The sequence below is a fragment of the Aspergillus pseudonomiae genome (genome assembly GCF_009193645.1).
Source record: "Aspergillus pseudonomiae strain CBS 119388 unplaced genomic scaffold BDV37scaffold_19, whole genome shotgun sequence".
Taxonomy (NCBI): Eukaryota; Fungi; Ascomycota; class Eurotiomycetes; order Eurotiales; family Aspergillaceae; genus Aspergillus; species Aspergillus pseudonomiae.
Genome location: NW_022476011.1, coordinates 107661 through 127709, shown reverse-complemented (window position 1 = coordinate 127709; position 20049 = coordinate 107661). Strand labels below are relative to the sequence as shown.

Below are 20049 nucleotides of genomic sequence, written 5' to 3'. Positions count from 1 at the left end.
CCTCGTACCTGGTGGTATAGCTTGTCTTCACGTTCAGGCCGGTCCGTGACCTATCGTCGGCTATTATTCCCAGCTATTTTTGGCCGAATTTCGATTATCCTGGTTAATTAGCTCCAAGTTCCAACAGTCATCTAGCTCAGTTGTCTGGCCATCACTCCTTGCAGTCATCGTACAGTTGGCTGCTTGATACGCTGCATTTTGTCAAGAGGTGCGCATATTGTTGTGGTTTTTTTTAGTTCTTATTTTATTCTTATTTTTTCCCTTTGGACCTTTTTCCCTTTTTTTTTTCCCCGTTGCTTTCTCGAATTCTGGGATCAAGATCATCATATTGGCTCGTAAAAAGCCACGCAGCAGCGATGATTCGGTGGTGGACCGCAGTACCAAGGGCATTTCCACGCGTCCAATCCAGCAATTTCAGTTCCCAGGCAAAAATCTGGATACTCACCTCACTGCGTCTCATTCATCTCCCCTCTTTGTCTGCTGATCCACACGCCCTCACACGTCCTCCGTCACATTTGAAACAAGCCACGCCAAGTGGCTGCCGCTAAAGCAAGAACCAGTCAATCATCAATCAAATCTCGAGTTTCTCACCTGCTGGGTCTTACCTGAATTTGGTTAGATCGATTAGATAATACTTTTATTCTGGCCCGTGCTTCCACACTTTTAAAGATCACGTGTTCTCCACACCCGTTGCCTCGCGCTCTGCCTTCCCTGGATCCCCCAGTCTTGAACCTGGATACTTACTGCGTTTTTCGATTTTGTTCTATAATTTTTTCAGCTAACTAACCTGTAGCAGGCTATCTGCCGGGTTGTTCGAGAATACACTTTCTAGCATGACCTGGTGATGTCTTCACGATACCCCCCATTATCTGGGTTTAATTCCCGCGACAGATCTCCGCAGCGCTTCGGTGACCGTCGACCTCCTGCGGGCCCTCGAGGTTCTGATGATGCGAATCTGCCCCCGCTGGGCCGAGAGCCGCCTCGGGGTCCAAAGGCATTAATTGATCCTCCTCGGGGAGCTCCCTTTGGTGGTCGAGGTCGAGGATATCCGGGCCGTGGGGATTTTCGGGATCGGGATCGGGATCTTCGAGATAGGGACAGAGACCGCGATCGCGATTTTCGAGATGTTCGTGATGGACCTCCTCCGTTCCGCCGTGATCTTGACCGCGATTGGGGTCGCCGCGACCGGGACTTTGACCCCAGGGATTCACGGATCGGCTTTGGTCGCGGTCGCTCTCGTTCCCCGCCGCCTCCTCGCGACTTTCGCGATATGAGAGAACCTATTGGGAGGGATCCAGATCTGGTGCGGATGCGACGCGGTTCCAGAGACAGCCTTCTTTCAGTCTCATCGACTACTGCGGACATCCCATCCTCAGGACCTGGTCACCACCCTCGTGGCGGGCCTATGCGTGGTCGTGGGCGGGGAGATTGGGATGTCGGACGTGGGCGCGGCCGTATCCCTTATCTGGATGATCGTGACTCCTTTCGACGCCGAAGTCGTTCACGGGATGGCCGATGGGACCGTGACCGAGAAAGAGATCGAATTATGGACCGAGATAGGGACCGCGACCGTGACCGTGATCGAGACCGCGACCGAGACCGAGACCGCGACCGCGATCGTGAGAGAGAGCGTATAATGGACCGTGACCGAGAGATCGATCGCCGTGACCGCGAAAGAGACCGGGAGTTGGATCGTCGTGAAAGATTTGACCGTCGTGATGAACTTGACCGACGTATGGAACGCGACGATCGAGATAGACCTGCCGATCTTTGGAAGAGAGATCGACCTCCGAGTCGCAATGAAAATCGTATACCCAGCATTTCAGCAGCACCGCCTGTTCCCCCAGCTCTCCATACTGGTCCTGCAACATCCGACCGAGTTCCCGACCACCCTAACGTTGAACAGACTCGCAAACCATCCATAGCTGAGCCTCGGCGTGAACCCGAACGACCTGAGCCTGTTGCACCTCGCCCAGAGCCCCCCAAAGAATTTCACACTCCTATCAAGCGGTCGCCGCCTCCTGCGGCTCCGCAGGTCCCGGCCTTTGGCTCTGTTACCGCACCTATCCCCGACTTGTCTGCAGAGAAGAGGCTGTCCGATGCAGGTGCCGCGCCTCCATCAGCCCCAAAGGTAGAGAAAGAGCAACATGAACCTATATCACGCGGGCCTATACAGCCTCCGACGGGTCCCAAAGCTTCCCGAACTTCTCCCCAACAGCCGCTGGAGCAACGAATTCGACGTGATGAGACTCTGGACACTTCCACTAAACATGAACCAATGGCACGCACCTCCAAACCTCATTCCGTCACACCCGCTAGTGCACAGAGGCAACCGGACCTTTCCCCACCCACTGCCCCGGCGGCTATGACCAGCAAGGAGCCTCCAGCACCGCAAGTTGAGACGCCTTTGGCCAACAAGTCCGGGCCTATCGTCAGCTCCCCAGAGCTTTCAGCAAGAGGCCCACCTTCAGCCAATCGCGGATCATCGCCGGGTCCACACACATCGCCTCTTATGCACTCGTCAAGTATCCCTACGGGCCCGCGTGCTCTTCAACAGCGACCATCGGTATCCCGTGGGCCACCTAAAAGTAATAAACAGTGGGTTCGTCCTGGCTACAGGGGCCCTCCTCCTGCGCCTAATTCCACTGTCACTCCAAAGCGTGATTCCATAGATGGAAAGGAGCGGGCGTTATCTATCAGTGAGGAACCGAAGCGAGAACATCGCATGTCAATCGATGACAGCACATCGGGCCCCGAAGCTGGGGAGATCGTCCCTGGAAAGGAGATACAAGAATCCAAGCGAGAGGCGTCGCCTGTATCGTCCGAACGCCCCAAGCCTTCAACTGCCCGTGCTACTAGTCCCAACGTACCTTCTGCGGAAGATGTAGGAGCTAAGGAGAAAACCACTGGAGGCAAAACCGATGTCCTCATCCCAGACTTTAGTCGGACTAGCGATGAAGATGAAGATGAAAATGTTGTTTTTACGCAAGAGTACCTAGAGGAGCGAAAGCGGACTTTCGAGAAGGACATGCGAGCGTTGCGTGCAGAATTACCTCCCTCGCCACTAGAAGATCCGAATATTGTTGCACTGCTCATGCGCATTCAATTGTTGGGAACAATTGCCAATGATGTGGTTCCAGAGAGAGCTCCAACTCCACCACCGCCGGCCACTAAAAATGAAGCCGAAGACCGAGGGGAAGTAGTTGCTCCTCCTGAGGTCAAGCTGGATAAGGATGCCGAAGACCAGGAACCATCAGCCAAGATGGTCCTGGATTCACTCCCTGCAGCTGATGCTGTCACCATCGAGAGCCTGCCATTCCTGAATTCCGGCCCCCCGACTCCTCTTTCTGACCTTGACATTTACCAAGAAAATGTCGCAGCCCACCAGTCAATGAAGGAAGTCTTTCGGGGAGAGATGATGAAACGTCGGAAAGAGATCGCCAGGAAGAACCTTGCGTTACAACACGATTACGTAGATTTGTACAAGGACTGGCGACTCCGAGTACATGATCTGGATCGTGCGAAAGAGAAGAATTCACTGACGCCAGGCCCCGTGTCCCCTCCAGGCACTGCAATAGCAACACCTACTACCGCCGAAGGAAGGAGATACAAGGGGAACAGTGAGCTTGACTTCCAGAATGCTCTCCGAGCTTCAGAAATCTCCGCCCAGGAGGAACTTGAACGGCGACGTGGGAACAAGGCCACTGCGCAGCCAGATCTTTCTCGTGAGGCGGTAATACCAGATATGCTCGAGTTGGACGAAGCAAAGGCACGTGTGTATAAGGACACGAATAACGTAATCGACCCTGAAAAGGCTATGGATGTCTTTGGATTTATCCCGCCGCCCAACGACTTCTCTCCTGAGGAGCATGAGATTTTTACTGATGCGTTCATGGCTCATCCGAAGAAATGGGGTAAGATTGCCGAATCTTTGCCTGGGCGAGATTTCCGGCAATGTATCATCCATTATTATCTTACGAAAGAAGAGATTAAGTATAAGGCCAAGCTCAACAAGCGCTGGAGTCGACGTGGTCGTGCCAGAAGGTCTGCCCGACCAAAGTCCAATGCTCTCATGGCTGATTTGGGGGTTGTCAAGCCTGATTATGAGGGCGAGGAGGAGCCTGCTCCCGTTACAGATACCGGCCGACCACGACGTGCTGCAGCGCCCACCTTTGGCGACTCTTCTGCTGATACGGAGCATACTAGCAATGGTCGTCGGGGAGTCAAGGATGGCGATCAGCCAGAGAAACCCGCTAGTCGACGAGGCCGTACCGGTGCAGGTTCTCGTGGAGGCCGACGTGGCAAAGTAGCTCAGCAACAACAGCAGCAACAACAGCAACAACTACAACAGCAACAGCAACAGCAACAGCAACAGCAACACCAACAACAACAACAACAACAACTACAGCTACAACAGCAGCAGTCACAGCCACAGCCACAGCAACTACCACAACCAATCCAGCCAGAGCAGCCGATCCAGACTGTGACAATGGCGCCGATTGCACCTTCTGTTGGGACTATCTCCAAACTGGAGGTGCCCGAACCAGCCACGGATGGTGCGAACGAAGCGGCGATGGTGCGACCCAGAGAGCAGTCCGAGAAACCGGTGGCAGAGGTGCCCCCACGGGCGAGGTCCGGACGTGGCCGTCAGAAAGAAGGAGTGTTGGTTTTTGAGTCGACGGAACAGGAGACTCCGACAACTAGCAGGCAGTCAGAGGTAGGGTATGGGTCACTGCAGCCTACTAGCTACTGGTCTGTACCAGAACAGCGTGACTTTCCTCAACTACTGGCACACTTTGGTCGCGATTTCGAAGGCATATCGAACTTCATGAAGACGAAGACAACTGTGATGGTACGTACGGCCCTTTTCCTTTTTGATGTCAGCTCTATTCATGTGGCTAATACTATAAAGGTCAAAAATTACTTCCAGCGCCGCATAGACTCCGGCCAGAAAGACTTCGAAGACATCGTTGCAGATGCGGAGCACAAAAAGGCTCGGGGAGAACGTACGGGTCCTTTGCCTGCTGCCCCCAACATTGCCTCGAGACGGCGCTACGAAGCAACACCTTCATCCATCATCATGCCTCGCCCCCTTGCTCCACATACAGAAGGTGCAGCGCCCGAGCCAGACGAGGCCCGAGTTGTGTCTAAGAGTAAGCATACGGCGCCATCTCCGCAGACAGTACCCCTCCATGCTCGACCTCCGCCAGAAAAGGAGCGTAATGTTTCAAGGTATCCACCACTCGCACAAGCCAGCACTCCGATGGCCCCTGGGCCTGTTTTCAGCGAGGACTTTTCCAGGGCTCGCGCTCATCAGGCGAGCTTGCCACCACGCGCCCCAGGCCCACGTCTTGGATATTTCCAGGAAGAGAGACGTGAGATGCAAACCACTGTGCTGCCTCATACGACCACTCGTCCACAGGAAACACCGATTTCGGCTCGTCAAACTCCCGTGCCAGCGCCTGATATGGCACGTATGGAGCCTATCCATTCTCAAGGATACCGGACATCGGGTGTTGATGTACATGGGTCACCTCTTCTCCCAACACAGGGCACACTACCATCGACGCAACAGTCCTACATGCAACATCAGCCTCAGCCTTCGCTTATGCCCACAGGATCCCATTCCCGCCAACCCAGTGGCACAAAGCCTCCCAGCTCACCAGCACAACCACTACAGAAGCAGGAGCAGGATATGTCCCCCATCCGACACGACCATATCAGCCAAAGGTCATATTATCCGCTACCTGGCCAGCATGTGGGCTTGTCGCAACCACCGCCAGTCTTGTCGCCACCAAAAGAGGCCCTGCAGCCCGCACCAACCGCGGCTGAACCAGAGGCTCCTCGGCAAGTGCCAGCTAAGCGGTCAAATATCTTAAGCATCCTGAATGATGAACCCGAAGAGCCTCAACCGCGTAAACGGTTCGCGAGTGACCAAGCCTCGAATCCTGGAGGAACTGCAGCCTCTCCGTCGCGGCCAGTCTACACTGGGTCACATTCGTACTCCCAAGCAGCGGCTGCGCCCCGTCAAGAGGAGACACATTCCGCAATGCCGACACAGAAAACTCCTGTATATGTTCAGCAAACCCAGTACCTACCGCCATCCCGAGGTTACGTTGACTATCAGTCTTATACACCCGTTCCAGGCAGCTCAGGCGCTCCGGCTAACAATGATTGGATGGCACGTTTTGATCCTCGAGGCCAACAGCAGCAACAACAGCCGCCTCCGCCACACCAGCAGAGCAGTCGCTCCGGTGGAACACTGGCGCCACAACCCCCGTACTCACCTTACGCTTCGAATCAATCACTGTCAGGACCAGGCGCCTCTCTGCCAAATCTCAGTGCCCCATCACCCGTTCCAACTCCCTCACCGGCTCCTTCTCAGCGCGCTTATCACACCAACGTCTATGCACCATCGCCAGTGACACATGCACAGGCTGCAGCTGTCGGCTCGCGAGACTTAGGTGCACAGAACCAAGTTTTCCGCCCCACAATCGGGTCTCCCACGCCCCGTGCTAATGCCATCGCCTATGGTTCCCGCCAAGGCCCTCCCACTCCTATTCAATCTCCTGCCAATTTGCTTGGGATGTCGCGCCCTGCAGCAAGCGCGGCATACGCTACACCAACATCAGTAACTCCGGCACCGACGCATGTGTCCGCACAGCAACATCATAGCGGCCATCAGACCTACCAGCAACATGTGCAAACAATGGTTAGTGGAGCACACCAACAGCCACCGCATAGATCTGCGCTCGGTCTCGCTGGTGCACATTACGGTCATAATACACCACCTCCGCAAGCTCAGGGCTCCCGGGCAGCAGGTCTATCTGGGCCGCAGCATCAGGCAATGTCCATGGGTCGTTCTTATACTCCCCCGGCGATTCTCCAACCAAACCCAGCAGGCGGGCTGAGCTATGCTCCTGGTGGGCCTCAGGCAGTCGGTGTCCACCCCCTCCAGGCACGAAGTCATGTATCTGGGACTTTGAGCGAGGTAGTCCCTGGCTCTCATGGGGCGCCAGGACACCATCGGGTGTACAGTCAAGGGTCAAATGCCGGGCCGCTCCCGGGGCCACTTACGCCACAGCACCCTTCTCGATAGAGTCGTGATGTACTCTACTCTCCTTTTGCATTTCTGACTTAACATATGTATTTACCATGTGGACAGCGGCAGGCAGGGTTGTCGATGTACTCTATTTCTATTTCACCCTTCTCCTTCTTTGACTTCTCTCACACTCGTTAAATTTTGTTCTTGCCGCGCGGGAGGAGAGCATGTCTATGATTCATGTATGTATAGTAGACGATTCAATTGATGAAATATATTGAACCCACAATCACCCATAAAGCACGTAATCACTCAACCAATGCCCCGCAATCAAATAAACCCCTCAATTGACCCCTCCAGATGCTACCCAAACCCAGCGGTGACTAGCTGATAAGGATATAGAGACCATAGAAAAAGTGGGGAATACACCAACCTGAAACAACCTGAAACAGCCCTAGATGGCCAATCGACCAGTCTAATCAATTGCAAACGACGCAACCTACGAGGCGTTCATTTACTCTATATTATTCTAGTACAACACAATATTCTTTTGACACATTGATGGAAGAAAAAAAAAAAAAAAAAAAAAAAACAAAACAGTCAATGTAACCCCACACAGAAACCAACCATGTATATAAATGCAACCCAATCCCTGCCTTCTAAGCCCCATTAAACAATCGATACATCAACATCTCAATCCAAGGAACTATACATGCATACCTATAGACTCGAAAAAATGAACCCTCACATCACCTCACAAACACCCTCAAAACATCATCAACATACCACACCATTCCCACAACCAAGCAAAAGACCAACCCCACTATCAGAGTCAGAAGCCCACAAAACAACCCTCGAAGCTGCAAAGCTCCACAGACGACGCCTGGAACACGCTGTCTTGTTATCTGCTCTCCGGTCACGCGTACCGCACAGTTCCATCCCGGGGTTATTGGCTTCGGTCTCCGGCGTTGGGGCTGGGGAGTATCAACACAGCTGCAAACAGAACTATGGCTATAAACACCACTATACCTATACCTATATCCATCATTATAATTATAACTATAGTTACGAGCCTGGCTACAGGAATGTATATGCTATCCCCGGGGTCGTGATGGGGGGTATGGGATCCGGTCAGGCTAGGGTACTGGACGATAGCTTTCTGAGACGGGCGTATAAGAGGAGGGATCTGGTGAGGAAGAGGAAGGCTTCTTCTGGTTCGAGGAGCTCTGGGAGGGGGCGTGTAGGGTCTGAGGGTAGTTCGGCTTCCGTGTTGGGGGTTAGTTCTTGAACAGTGATGGACGAGGTTTTGGGACGATGTTACGAATGAGCGGTGTGTTACTTTCTGTGTTCTGGAATTTCTATGAGCTGGGTTGGAGTTGACGCGTCATGATGAGATTGAATCACAGCTTGATCATGTATGTATGTATTCATTCGGAAAAGAACGGGATTACTGGCAGTGTGTGATCAACCCTAAATAGGAATCTCTGTTGCAATGTGTTTGTCAAGGAAATGTATGAGGAGCTCGGATGTATACATAAGTTGCGTGGATTTGTAGAGAGTCCTCGGCACGGAGTACAGTTAGGTGCTATGGGGTCGGAGATCTCGTATTAGGTGGATCGAGGTGCATGATGGATGAGCTGGCTATTGTCTTGTTGCATCTTCGTTAGCCAGCCACTGCATCCATGTAACGGGAGTAGGTACTACTCCGTACTTTGTTAAGGTAATCCGCACAGTTGTCTCATTACGGCTGGGTACTGGTACTCTGAGTTGTCAGATATTGTCGGAAGTAGTGTCTTCAAAGGAGTGAAGTAATGAGAAGCAAGGGATGATTACGATGCTGTTGTGCCTTTGAAGGTGAACTCTGTGGTGGATAGTATATTAGGATAGGCAGTCTATATTCGTTACTTTGGTATTGCTATGTTGTGCAAAATTTGTATAATTTTGTGGGAACCAGGTAGGTAATTAGTTATACATTCGATCTTCGAGGCATAGTAAATAGGGCTATTCTCAAGAAAACCTAATTTACATAGGTGAAAGAGGAGGCATACGTACCATTTAAGCTTTAGAGCACATCTCCCGCGTCGATCTATGGTTGCGATCTACAAGAGTTTTATTAGGAGTTACATGAGCCGGGAAAGTGTTTTAGACCGGATAGTCAATTCCGTCCATGATTTGCGATGGTATAATACTTCAATTCTAACTAGGGATATATGGCCTCAGAGACAGAAAGCAATCTCGGTCGAAACCATTCTCTTAGAATTACCTTACCAAAGAGAACTATTGGCAATAAATGTGTGTGAGTACTTCGCAAGCATATGAAAAGCTTGACGGTGACCGAGTAGCTAGTCGTTCCTGATTCTGCTAATTCAACAGCCGGTAAACAGAGGTATGCAGGGGGCTTTGTTCAAACGAAGTTCTGCATCCTCGCCGAAGTATGTAGCTGATTAGTAGCAGCTGCTCCAGTTGGAAACGCCTAATAGATGTTTTGTTCACTATTCTACCCTCCCTTGATTTGGCTGTGTTTCTGTCGTGAATGAGATACCCGGAATTCCGGATATGGAAATACCCCTAAGAGAAAGATAGACTACACAAACGATTGTACAGATTCTGGTATTCCGGTCAAATGGCCGAGCAAAAGGCCGGCACGCAATATGTTATATCGATTGTGTAGCCGGCTGTAGTGCTCAAGAGCCGACCTGATAAATGGCCACGACGAGGTTACTTCGGGTACCGGTGTTGCCGGGAAATGTAACATTCCAACGAAGGCGCCTTACTTCCGAAGCAACAGACAGTCACATCAAAGTAGCACTTCTTCATGCCATGGTTGGAATGGGGACATGGTCGTCTTCTCTGGCGTTGGACGATCAGTGGTCCAGGGATTAATGTGCTAATTGCCATTCGTGAAGATGTAGTTATCATTGGGTAATATCAGCAATGGTGGAAACACTTATTCATTGATCTAAGCGATTTGCTTACTGATATGGTGGCTGCCGACAACTCTTAAAGTAATCAATTGGCTCCGAAAAGCGACATAACTGCCCGGCCGTATGGATAACGAAGAATTGTTCATTATCCAATGAAGATCTTCTATTGGTATCGGTCCTTTTAGCAGATTGTTCCGAGCGTAACGAGGAACTCTAGTGCATTGAGTAGCACCAGACAACACTCGGTGACCAGTCTCTTTCGCTTTACAGCCGATGCACCAACCCTGGGCACTACCTGACCTTATGTTCTCTACCGACGCCCCTGCCGCCTCGAAATACACTTCTATACTAGTCTGACTGTTTTCGAGCCGCATTATGGCGGAAAGTATATATCTTCCCCGAAAGACATGATCCGGGTCGGGTGGGGATGTGCTGGTTTGTGGGGTCTGCTATATCTCTTATTCGGTCCTCACATGGCTTGAGTCCCTTTGACTGGTTGGGCCTTGTGGAACCCGCTATCACACTTGTCATGACTTGTCTATGATACAGCTTTGCACTGCCCTGTGCTGAGAGGCAGTAGCCTGAGAAGCTGTACGGTATACAATATCGTTCCTTGAAACATAGTCAATAGTCTGCACAAACCGAATACCGATTACGACTACCGCAACCGGAATAATAGTTACATGGAACTTATCCTGCCGAGCCGAGTAACTTCGGCTCGGCAATGGGCCCAATTGCATAGGTTTTCTCGGCACTGTCCCATAGAGTAGAGGAGTCCATCTCGTACCCGAAGTGCATGTCGAGTTGCAAGGGACCGACACCACCTTTGGGTCGGATGAATCATTTGACGAATACATTGGGTTTGGAAAACAGCAATAAGAAAACAAATAAACCATCGCGAGACAAAAAAAGCTTGTGACGAGACTCAAGAGGTTGCAGTTAAAAGCAAGGGGTTGGCGTTGTCAGCAAAGATCTCAGCGATTTCAGACTTATGCCACGAGCATGCCTGCTATGGACAAGCTGTCCATAATTTGACCTTCAGTAGTACATGATAATGTATATCTCTTATGGAGATGTTGCACTGGACGTCCAGGTGATGTCATGGAAGCATTTGTAGAATATCTGTCTGCCTGAGAATGTCGGAACGTCCGGGGAGAGCTTCAGCTTGGGTGAGTGAGAACCGAATGAAGTGCAGTCGATGGAAGGATGCAAACAGGCTTTGCCCTTGTGGTTGCGTCATAACCTGAGGCGGTCAGCTTGCTAACCCAATCAGCAGTCGTGGCTCAGTTCTTTTCAAACGCTCGGGGTTCCTCTTTAGGAAGTCCCGTTAAGCGCTGAAGCCGCTATGCAGCGCCAATGTGAATTAATGCATGTGTATTGATAGACGATCTTGCCCGGACATGATGTTATCCCTATGGTGGCGAATGCCGGCCTTTCCATGCTATGCTTCCAGCAATGTAGGGAGGATATTAGCCTTACAGAACACATGGAATTGCTGTGGTATGCAAAACACTGCAAGTTGTCATTGAAGGGCGAAATTGCCCCATGCACGATTTGTAAGGGACCGAAGTGTGTGGAGTTAGCAGGAGGAGATTGTGGTCCTCTGCCAGATGGATCCAACCGATCGTAGGGGTATGTGTGGGGATGCCCAATAGAGTAGCCCCTGAGGTTATCGGAGGATTGTGCCATGACGTTGAGGAACATGTCTTTCCTAATGCATCAAATCATTCCACCTAGTATTCGGAAATACTCGCCAGCCTTTGATATAAAGGTCTGGCAATTTCCTTGTTCCTGAGGTTATTTCTCATCCTTTCATCATACAAATCACAGCCAATACATGAACCATCCTGGTTTCCCTTTTATTATGTTCACGAACCTTCCTCTATAAGGTATCAATTTCCCCACAGACCCACATACCTTAGTAGTTTGTGGCATATATTCAACCTTGAAGACGCCAATCTCTTAGTCATGGCGTCTGATGGCTTTTCAGAGAAGGACTTTGGTCCAAGTACTGAGAAGCTTCCTGATAAGAAAGATGAATTAGCCCTACAGGACAGAAGCATAAGTCCTTCTCGCCAACCTGCACCGCTCCATGCGGAACATGCCTCGCAGTCGGACAACAGTAGTGAGGAGCAAGGGAAGATTGGTGGGGATGGGAAGCGGGAACTCTTAGAGGACGACTGCTACGACAAGCTGGGATTCAGCTTCCCCTGGTATAAGAAATGGGGTATCCTTACAGTCATCTTCACTGTGCAGATGTCCATGAACTTTAACAGCAGTGTTTATCCGAATGCCGTCACACCCCTGTCGGAACATTTTCATGTCAGTGAGCAAGCCGCCCGAGTGGGCCAGATGATCTTCTTGGTGGCCTATGCGTTTGGATGTGAGCTGTGGGCACCCTGGAGTGAAGAACTCGGCCGATGGCCTATTATGCAGCTCAGTTTGTTCCTGGTCAACATTTGGCAAATTCCCTGCGCCCTGGCTCCCAACTTCGGCACCATTATCGTCTGCCGCTTCCTTGGTGGCTTGAGCTCAGCGGGCGGTTCAGTCACCTTGGGCATGACTGCAGACATGTGGGAGCCTGATGACCAAGGGTTTGCTGTTGCGTATGTGGTATTGTCTTCTGTTGGTGGTACCACAATCGGTCCCATCTTTGGTGGAATGATCCAGCAGTGGCTGAAATGGGAGTGGAACTTCTGGATTCAACTCATCTTTGGCGGGGTTACACAATTGGTCCACTTCTTTTTTGTCTCTGAGACCCGTGCGACTATCCTTATCGATCGGGAGGCGAAGCGCCGTCGCAAGACAGGCGAGGATCCAAACGTTTATGGACCAAACGAGCTGAAGAAGCCCCGGTTTGATGCTAAAGAAGTTTTGCGTGTCTGGTCCCGACCCTTTGAGATGTTCCTGAGGGAACCTATCGTGCTCTTCCTTTCTCTGCTGTCTGGTTTCTCTGACGCGCTGATCTTCACCTGCATTGAGTCTTTCAACCTCGTGTTCAAACAATGGGGATTCAACCCTCTCCAGATTGGGCTCTGCTTCATCTCCATCGTGATTGGCTATCTTGTCGCGTACGGTATCTTTCTCCCCGACATTTGGCGTCAGCGTCAAGTTAGAAAGAGTCACGGCAATACAGCTCGGCTGGCTGAGCGTCGTCTGCTACTCCTTCTCTTCATTGCACCACTGGAGACGATCGGCCTGTTCGGATTTGCTTGGACATCAATGGGTCCGGACTATACCCATTGGATCGTGCCCCTTGTTTTTGTGTTCTTGATTGCCATTGCGAACTATGGAATTTATATGGCAACCATCGACTACATGGTCGCCTCCTATGGGCCGTACTCTGCTTCCGCCACTGGAGGCAACGGCTTTGCTCGTGATCTTCTCGCAGGGCTGTCCGCCATGTACGCGACTCCCATGTACAGCAACATCGGTGGCAAGTTCCACCTGCAGTGGGCGAGTACGATTCTCGCCTGTCTGTCCATTCTAGTGACCGTTCCCATCTACATATTCTACTGGAAGGGCCCTGAAATCCGAGCACGCAGCAAATTTGCTCAGACCCTAGAGGCCGACCGCGCACAGCATGCAGGACGCCGGGCTAGTCGCCTCAGCGCGGAGGAGAAGCCATATTTGGCCTAAAAGTCTTTCACTTGACTCTCGAGCATCTCTGCATTCTAAGTTGTATTTATATTGATATTACTTTATTTCTACATTGTCATTAACCCATTCTGTTCAACGATCTTTGGATCCGACTTCTGGTGTGAGTCTTGACCGGGGGATCGGTCTGCATGACTGATGGACTACTTGACTATAACAGTTTAGATACCCAATCCTGATACTATCTTTTGGATACCATTTGAGCATACCGTGTATAGAAACTATCGCCTCTTGTGCAGTAGATGAACACTATATCTGAGTTCACTTTGCCTTGTTTTAAAGTACCTCTGTATCAAGTGTCTCTAGGCACCTATAAAATTCGGCGGGACAAACAATATGTCTTACTTCATACAAACACACCCATGTACATAAAACAAATGACTCTTATTATTCCAAACAACGGTAAAGAGTGTTCGGTGGCTGCAGTGAATTGATGTCCTTGAAGTGCGGGCGGCGTACAAGTCCTCAGCCCTGGCTTATTCTTTCCTACTAGCAGATCTAAGCATAGGCCAACTAACATCAGCTGGTTCCTGAATATAAGCTAAGTAGAGAGTTAGGTAGGCAAAGTTTGGTAGCCGCGGATTCACGTCCAGCTTTAGTATAACGATAATGTAGAAAGACTCGAAAGGATAGGAAAATAAGATAAGAAAGAAAGGAAGGAGAAGAGAGAAGAAGGAAACTTGAAGTTCAACAAGCGAAACCAATGAAAAAGAAAGAGTATTCAAGATGATGACTGACCGAATTATGAAGTATATCCGTCTCAAACACATAGAGCCCGGTAATACCACCTCAGATAACAAGGACGCTGGGTTCTGCACCAAAGCCTAGACGAAGGAAAGGAGATTATGAGCAGTCAACCCAACAACCCCAGATGACACTGTTTAGTTATCATTAGGCGTTCTCTATTCGTCGTCCTCACGCCGCCATAACAGGTGCGGGTCCCTGTCACAATCTTCCACACTGCACCCATGAGGTATAGGTGTATCAATTCCCTCAATAACCTTCAAAGACGGTAACTTTGAATCCTTCTGCTCCAACAAAGCTGCTATCTGGGCCTCTACTTCTAGGTCCAGCGAATCTTTACATCTGTGTGGGAGTTCACCAGGCAAGCCATAGCCGTAGAGGCGCAGCGATTCCAGACGTGGGGGCAGGTTGTCAATGAGAGAAAAGGGTTCCTTCAGGCGACCGGCACCAAAGCCACGAGCGTAGCAGTAGAGAACATGGGTGCCGAGGCTAAGATGTTTGAGATTGGGAAAGCTGCGGAGCGCACAATCCGGAGCGGGTGATTCTACACCCACGATTTCTTTCTTTTGAGCTTTCCACTTGTCAAGATCTTCATCGTCATAATAATCGTTGTCATCATCTTGCCGGAACATGGGATCCTCATCGACCATTTCACGGAAGATCGCATGGCCCTGGATGTCAAGATCCAGCTCTTCCAATGTGTGCCGGTGGGTGAGCAAGCACTCTAGGGTGAATACTGGACTGATTGGTGTTATATCACCTCCCCGCTCGGAGCGTCCACCAACCGTCCATGCGAACTTTCTTAATCGTTTGGGTGAGTGGATAACGACCTCCAACTCCTCGTACAACATGTGTATAATACAGTGGTAAAACATGATATCAGTGTAGTTGGCTGAGCGTGGTGGAGGCCACGTTCCTACATCGAGGTTCGGCTTAATAGCATCAAAGCGAACAGATTCAATGGCGGGGAGTTCCCGGATGAGATTAAGGCAGTCATGAACGTCGTAATCCCAATAGAGTGTACCACCATTCATAAAACTATCTATACTATCGAGAAATCTCACTGAGCGGAGATTACGCAAGCCAGGCACATCGCGCTTCTCAGCGATGGCTCGCTGCAGGAAGTTTTCGAATACATATGTCTCTAAGCGATGTTGCAACCCTAGCGAGCAGAAGGCTAGGGATTCCAATCGAGGTGCCAGGGACACAAACATGACAGCGAGGGCCTGCGCCTGGAAATATAGGTACTTGCCATATGGACTGAGGAACTGTAAGCGTCTAGGAAGGTCAATGCTTTATCAGGGGTAGCTGGCATACCCTTGATCTTCACTAACATCCTGTAGAAGCATACTTAATACTCGTTCATGCTCTCCTCGCTCTTCAAACCCTGCGTTTCTGACTGCAAGCTGGAGCCTTTGAAGGTCTTCTGTTGGCAGCAAGACTTGTGTTGGCCGGATCTCATAAGGGTCACTCCTAATCATGTCGCATGGTGTACAATCTAGTTCCAGCTCGCGTAGCTGTTCCGCACGGGACGGCTCTCTCAGAATGGAAACCAAGATCTCTAATCCCCTCTTTACGTCATCTTGGAATCGAAGCCGCACTTTGTGGAACTTGTCAACGCTCTGCAGTTGGCAGATACCACGTCTGACCTGGAACCGGAATGAATTGGCCAGTCTCCTATAATTAGCGCCATAGGTTGGGGATATACGTCGCCAGACAGGTGCTCTGAAGGCCAACATGGCAAGGAAAGATGGAATTTGAATAGTGAATTCGACGAGACAATATGGGATTGATAACTGAAGGGAAATGAATGATAAAGAGGGAATTGCGAGATACTATGATGGCGATCTTTCTGGCCCACGTCAAATTCAGTCGCATCCTTGTAGCCAAGCACGCCTAGATCCTATCGATGCTGGTAGACTACTCCATCGACACGCTTAGCTACCTTGTAACCAAGCTATTAGACACTATTTTAGCGTTGCAACGATCCAAAACCAGACAATAAAGCGGCGTGGATACTTTTAGAAGAACCAAATTCTGTGATACTACGCTGCGGCTAGCAACTAGTCCTTTAAGGCTGTAGCGCAATAATTCTGTGTGTCAACCCTAATCCCAATTTGAGCATGTGTGAGGCCGTTTACAATGAACACTATCTCGGAGAAAGTATCTGCCATACGCTGCGGATGTAACCCATACTGTGGAGAATCGCCAATTTTTGATTACCCTTGTTAACCAGAGCTAGGGACACAATTTGTACTTCAAAACATCCTCAAATATCATACGATTATAGGGACTAAAAGATCCAAGACGCATTCTAGCCTTAAAGGATTAGTTCCATCAGTTCATGTATAGTACAATGCATCACCAACCCCTGCATAGAGCCCCGTAGCAATTTCCTTGTTATTATTAAAAGGGAATCGAACCAATTGCGAAGAGGATATTTCTGCCCAATAACTGAAATTGCGGGCCCCCAAATTATATATAGCTCACCCTATTATATGGCAAGCAATGGAGACGTTTCGTAAGTGGCCTTCACAGGAAAAGAACAATCGTAGAACTCATTCAGTTAGGCTGTGATATTAATGCCGGTACTTTTCGCTGATGGTTGCAACTTGCAAGCAATCATCAGACTATTGCTCTCTGCATCTTCTTAGGATGGTAGGTGCTCGAGAGTTCGCCAGCTAATAGTTGGATTCTGTCGTCATGGGAATATGATATACATTTGCAGATGACGGTACAACAAGTTGAATTAGCCAACAAATGACACGAAGTATATATATATAGTTTAGTCACAATGTCAAAAAATAGTTAGAATTAGTGTATAGCCAGTAGTCAACTCTCAATCACATTTTAGGCCCGAGTCTGGCCCATTTGTCAATTTACAGTGCTTGATTTATTCGATTCAGACTACTTTTCTAATAGCCGTTGGTGCACGGGATCAACTGCGCAGGATTAGGGCTTCGTGATCTTCCGTGTGTAAAGAGATGATCATAATAGCCATTCTATAGGTTGTTCCTGAATGACTTGCATTAATTGATCGACAGAAAATGTTTCACACTTGAACTAGCAGATCATTCTGACTTCTCTATGACAGATATATATTGGGGTTTGCTCAGTGGTGTGAGCCTACGCTCTAATCCAAGTCTATCAAACGAATAATTGGTACAATTTGTGTTTAGCCGGCAATTTCGCAAAATGAATGTAAGTAAATAAGATAATGTGCGGAAATATAGCGGAAAATCCTATTCACTGAATTGGGGAAATCCGGGGCCGCCTTGGCAAAGCTTCGAATCCGTAATTTTGTAGCTTTCCCCGAGATTCAGGAAGCCTGTCATCTCAGTTCAAAATTGTTCATAACTCTACACTCCGGGGTTTAATTGTACTAATGCGATGAGCGGAAATTGAAGCCGCGATGTTCCGCGTCCGCGTTTAACCGTGGACGCGGAATGAAATGCCGCACCCGAGACGAAGCCTGAGGTATGGACTTTCTTCCTTGGTCGAGGCGGTACAACCAATGAGGTGCGTCTGATTCACGAAGTTGCAATGATGACCGCCCCTCGCAGGGTTGGGTGACAAGTCTCAGACCCTAGCAAGAGAACGGCAATCCGTCTAAATACCGTGACGTGGACCTATAGTGAACCATGGTCGGAAAAGTCCCGTGCAACCGACGTAATAACCCCTGCGGAGGCTTGATGCTTAAACCGAGATGTTTGGTATAAAACCCGGCGCGCCGTATGCCACCTGAGCTGAAATGAGATTTCTCCTACGATAACAACCGTTTTCTTTCTCCTCTTCTAAACATTTTCAGAGATGTCGTTACAAACGATCGCGCTCGCCGCTGTCGCGGTGGCGTACTTCATCATTCGCTACTTGAACCGCACGGATATTCCGAAGATTAAAGGCCTCCCAGAGATTCCCGGAGTTCCTCTCTTCGGGAATCTTTTACAACTAGGGGACCAGCACGCGACGGTTGCGGGGAAATGGGCAAAGAAGTTTGGCCCAGTTTTCCAAGTGCGCATGGGCAACAAGGTCAGCTTTGACATTGTTTCGGTGGCTGATGTGAGGGGGCGTGAAGCTAATTTGACCGCTGTTTAGCGCGTGGTTTTCGCCAACAGTTTCGACTCCGTGCGCCAGCTCTGGATCAAGGACCAATCCGCGCTCATCTCTCGTCCAACATTCCACACCTTCCATAGCGTCGTTTCCAGCTCGCAGGGATTTACAATTGGTACATCTCCTTGGGATGAATCCTGCAAGAGACGGCGCAAGGCGGCTGCAACAGCGCTTAATCGTCCCGCAGTGCAGTCGTATATGCCGATCATTGATCTGGAAGCCACCGCTAGTATTAAGGAACTGTTCAAGGATAGCCAGAACGGAACGGTGGATGTGAATCCCACTGCTTATTTCCAGCGATTCGCGCTTAATACCAGTCTTACGCTGAACTACGGATTCCGGATCTCGGGTAATGTCGATGATGAGCTGCTCAAGGAAATCGTCGATGTCGAGCGTGGCGTGTCAAACTTCCGCAGTACGAGCAATAACTGGCAGGATTACATCCCCTTGCTGCGGATTATGCCTAAAATGAATCGCGAGGCTGAGGAATTCCGTGTCCGTCGGGACAAGTACTTAACGTATTTGCTGGGTATTCTAAAGGACAGAATTGCCAAGGGAACAGACAAGCCGTGCATTACTGGAAATATTCTGAAGGACCCGGAAGCAAAGCTTAACGAGGGTAAGAAAGCTTCCAGCGTACAAGTTAGAGCTCTTCACTGACAGGATGGATTAACAGCTGAGGTGAAGTCTATTTGCTTGACCATGGTTTCGGCTGGTTTGGATACTGTTCCCGGTAACTTGATTATGGGCATCGCCTTCCTGGCTTCCGAGGACGGTCAGCGTATTCAGCAGAAGGCCTATGACGAGATCATGAAGGTCTACCCAGGTGGCGATGCGTGGGAAAAGTGTTTGGTTGAGGAGAAGGTTCCATACGTGTCGGCCTTGGTCAAGGAAACTCTGCGATTCTGGACTGTCATTCCGATTTGTCTGCCACGGGTAAACATCAAGGAAATTGAGTTCAACGGAGCCAAAATTCCGGCTGGAACTACATTCTTCATGGTAAGATACTCCCTTCTTTCTGGTCTGCGCTCCAGTAAGCATACTCATTGATTTACAGAACGCCTGGGCTGCCGACTACGACGAGGACCATTTCAAGATGCCCGAGAAGTTCATCCCTGAGCGATATCTCGAAGTCTCTGAAGGCTCCGGTACTCCTCACTACGGATATGGAGCTGGCTCACGGATGTGTGCGGGATCTCATCTTGCCAATCGCGAACTATACACGGCGTACATCCGACTGATCACTGCCTTCACGATGCATCCCGCGCAGAACCCGGGAGATCGCCCTATCCTGGATGCGATCGATTGCAATGCGATCCCTACAGCTTTGACCACGGAGCCGAAACCATTCAAGGTCGGTTTCAAGCCGCGGGATGCACCGAAGCTTCAACAATGGATCGCGGAGAGCGATGAGCGGACGAAGGACCTGTAGTCTTCTATTTTCCATGTTTTTCACAGTCTAGCTTTAGAATTGCGTCGGTTATGATACTTGAACGCTTAGAATGAAAATGTACATAGTATTATGAATGTGAAGATTACACTGCAATGAATGGAGGACATGTCCAACCAAGA

At 49.9% G+C, this 20049-nt stretch overlaps 4 protein-coding genes across 4 annotated transcripts; 3 read left to right on the top strand and 1 right to left on the bottom strand.

Annotated features, from left to right (window-relative positions):
* Positions 1 to 844: 844 nt before the first annotated feature.
* Positions 845 to 7099, top strand: BDV37DRAFT_270202 (MYB DNA-binding domain protein; the record flags this gene model as incomplete). Its single annotated transcript, XM_032084515.1, has 4 exons — positions 845 to 2566; positions 2600 to 2647; positions 2681 to 4852; positions 4913 to 7099. 4 exons carry the CDS (start codon positions 845 to 847, stop codon positions 7097 to 7099), a joined length of 6129 nt encoding a protein of 2042 aa, XP_031943310.1.
* Positions 7100 to 11388: 4289 nt separating this feature from the next.
* BDV37DRAFT_243680 (major facilitator superfamily domain-containing protein) lies at positions 11389 to 13870 on the top strand. Its single transcript, XM_032081462.1, has one exon. The coding sequence runs from the start codon at positions 11935 to 11937 to the stop codon at positions 13603 to 13605; it is 1671 nt and encodes a 556-aa protein (XP_031943309.1). The 5' UTR covers positions 11389 to 11934; the 3' UTR covers positions 13606 to 13870.
* A 655-nt stretch (positions 13871 to 14525) lies between these two features.
* BDV37DRAFT_281235 (uncharacterized protein) lies at positions 14526 to 16106 on the bottom strand (the record flags this gene model as incomplete). The annotated part of the gene is made up of 2 exons (XM_032086780.1): positions 14526 to 15627; positions 15685 to 16106. 2 exons carry the CDS (start codon positions 16104 to 16106, stop codon positions 14526 to 14528), a joined length of 1524 nt encoding a protein of 507 aa, XP_031943308.1.
* A 1927-nt stretch (positions 16107 to 18033) lies between these two features.
* BDV37DRAFT_243674 (cytochrome P450) lies at positions 18034 to 20047 on the top strand. The gene is made up of 4 exons (XM_032081461.1): positions 18034 to 18396; positions 18463 to 19096; positions 19154 to 19476; positions 19535 to 20047. The coding sequence occupies exons 1-4, from the start codon at positions 18178 to 18180 to the stop codon at positions 19907 to 19909; spliced, it is 1551 nt and encodes a 516-aa protein (XP_031943307.1). The 5' UTR covers positions 18034 to 18177; the 3' UTR covers positions 19910 to 20047.
* The last annotated feature ends 2 nt before the right edge of the window (positions 20048 to 20049 follow it).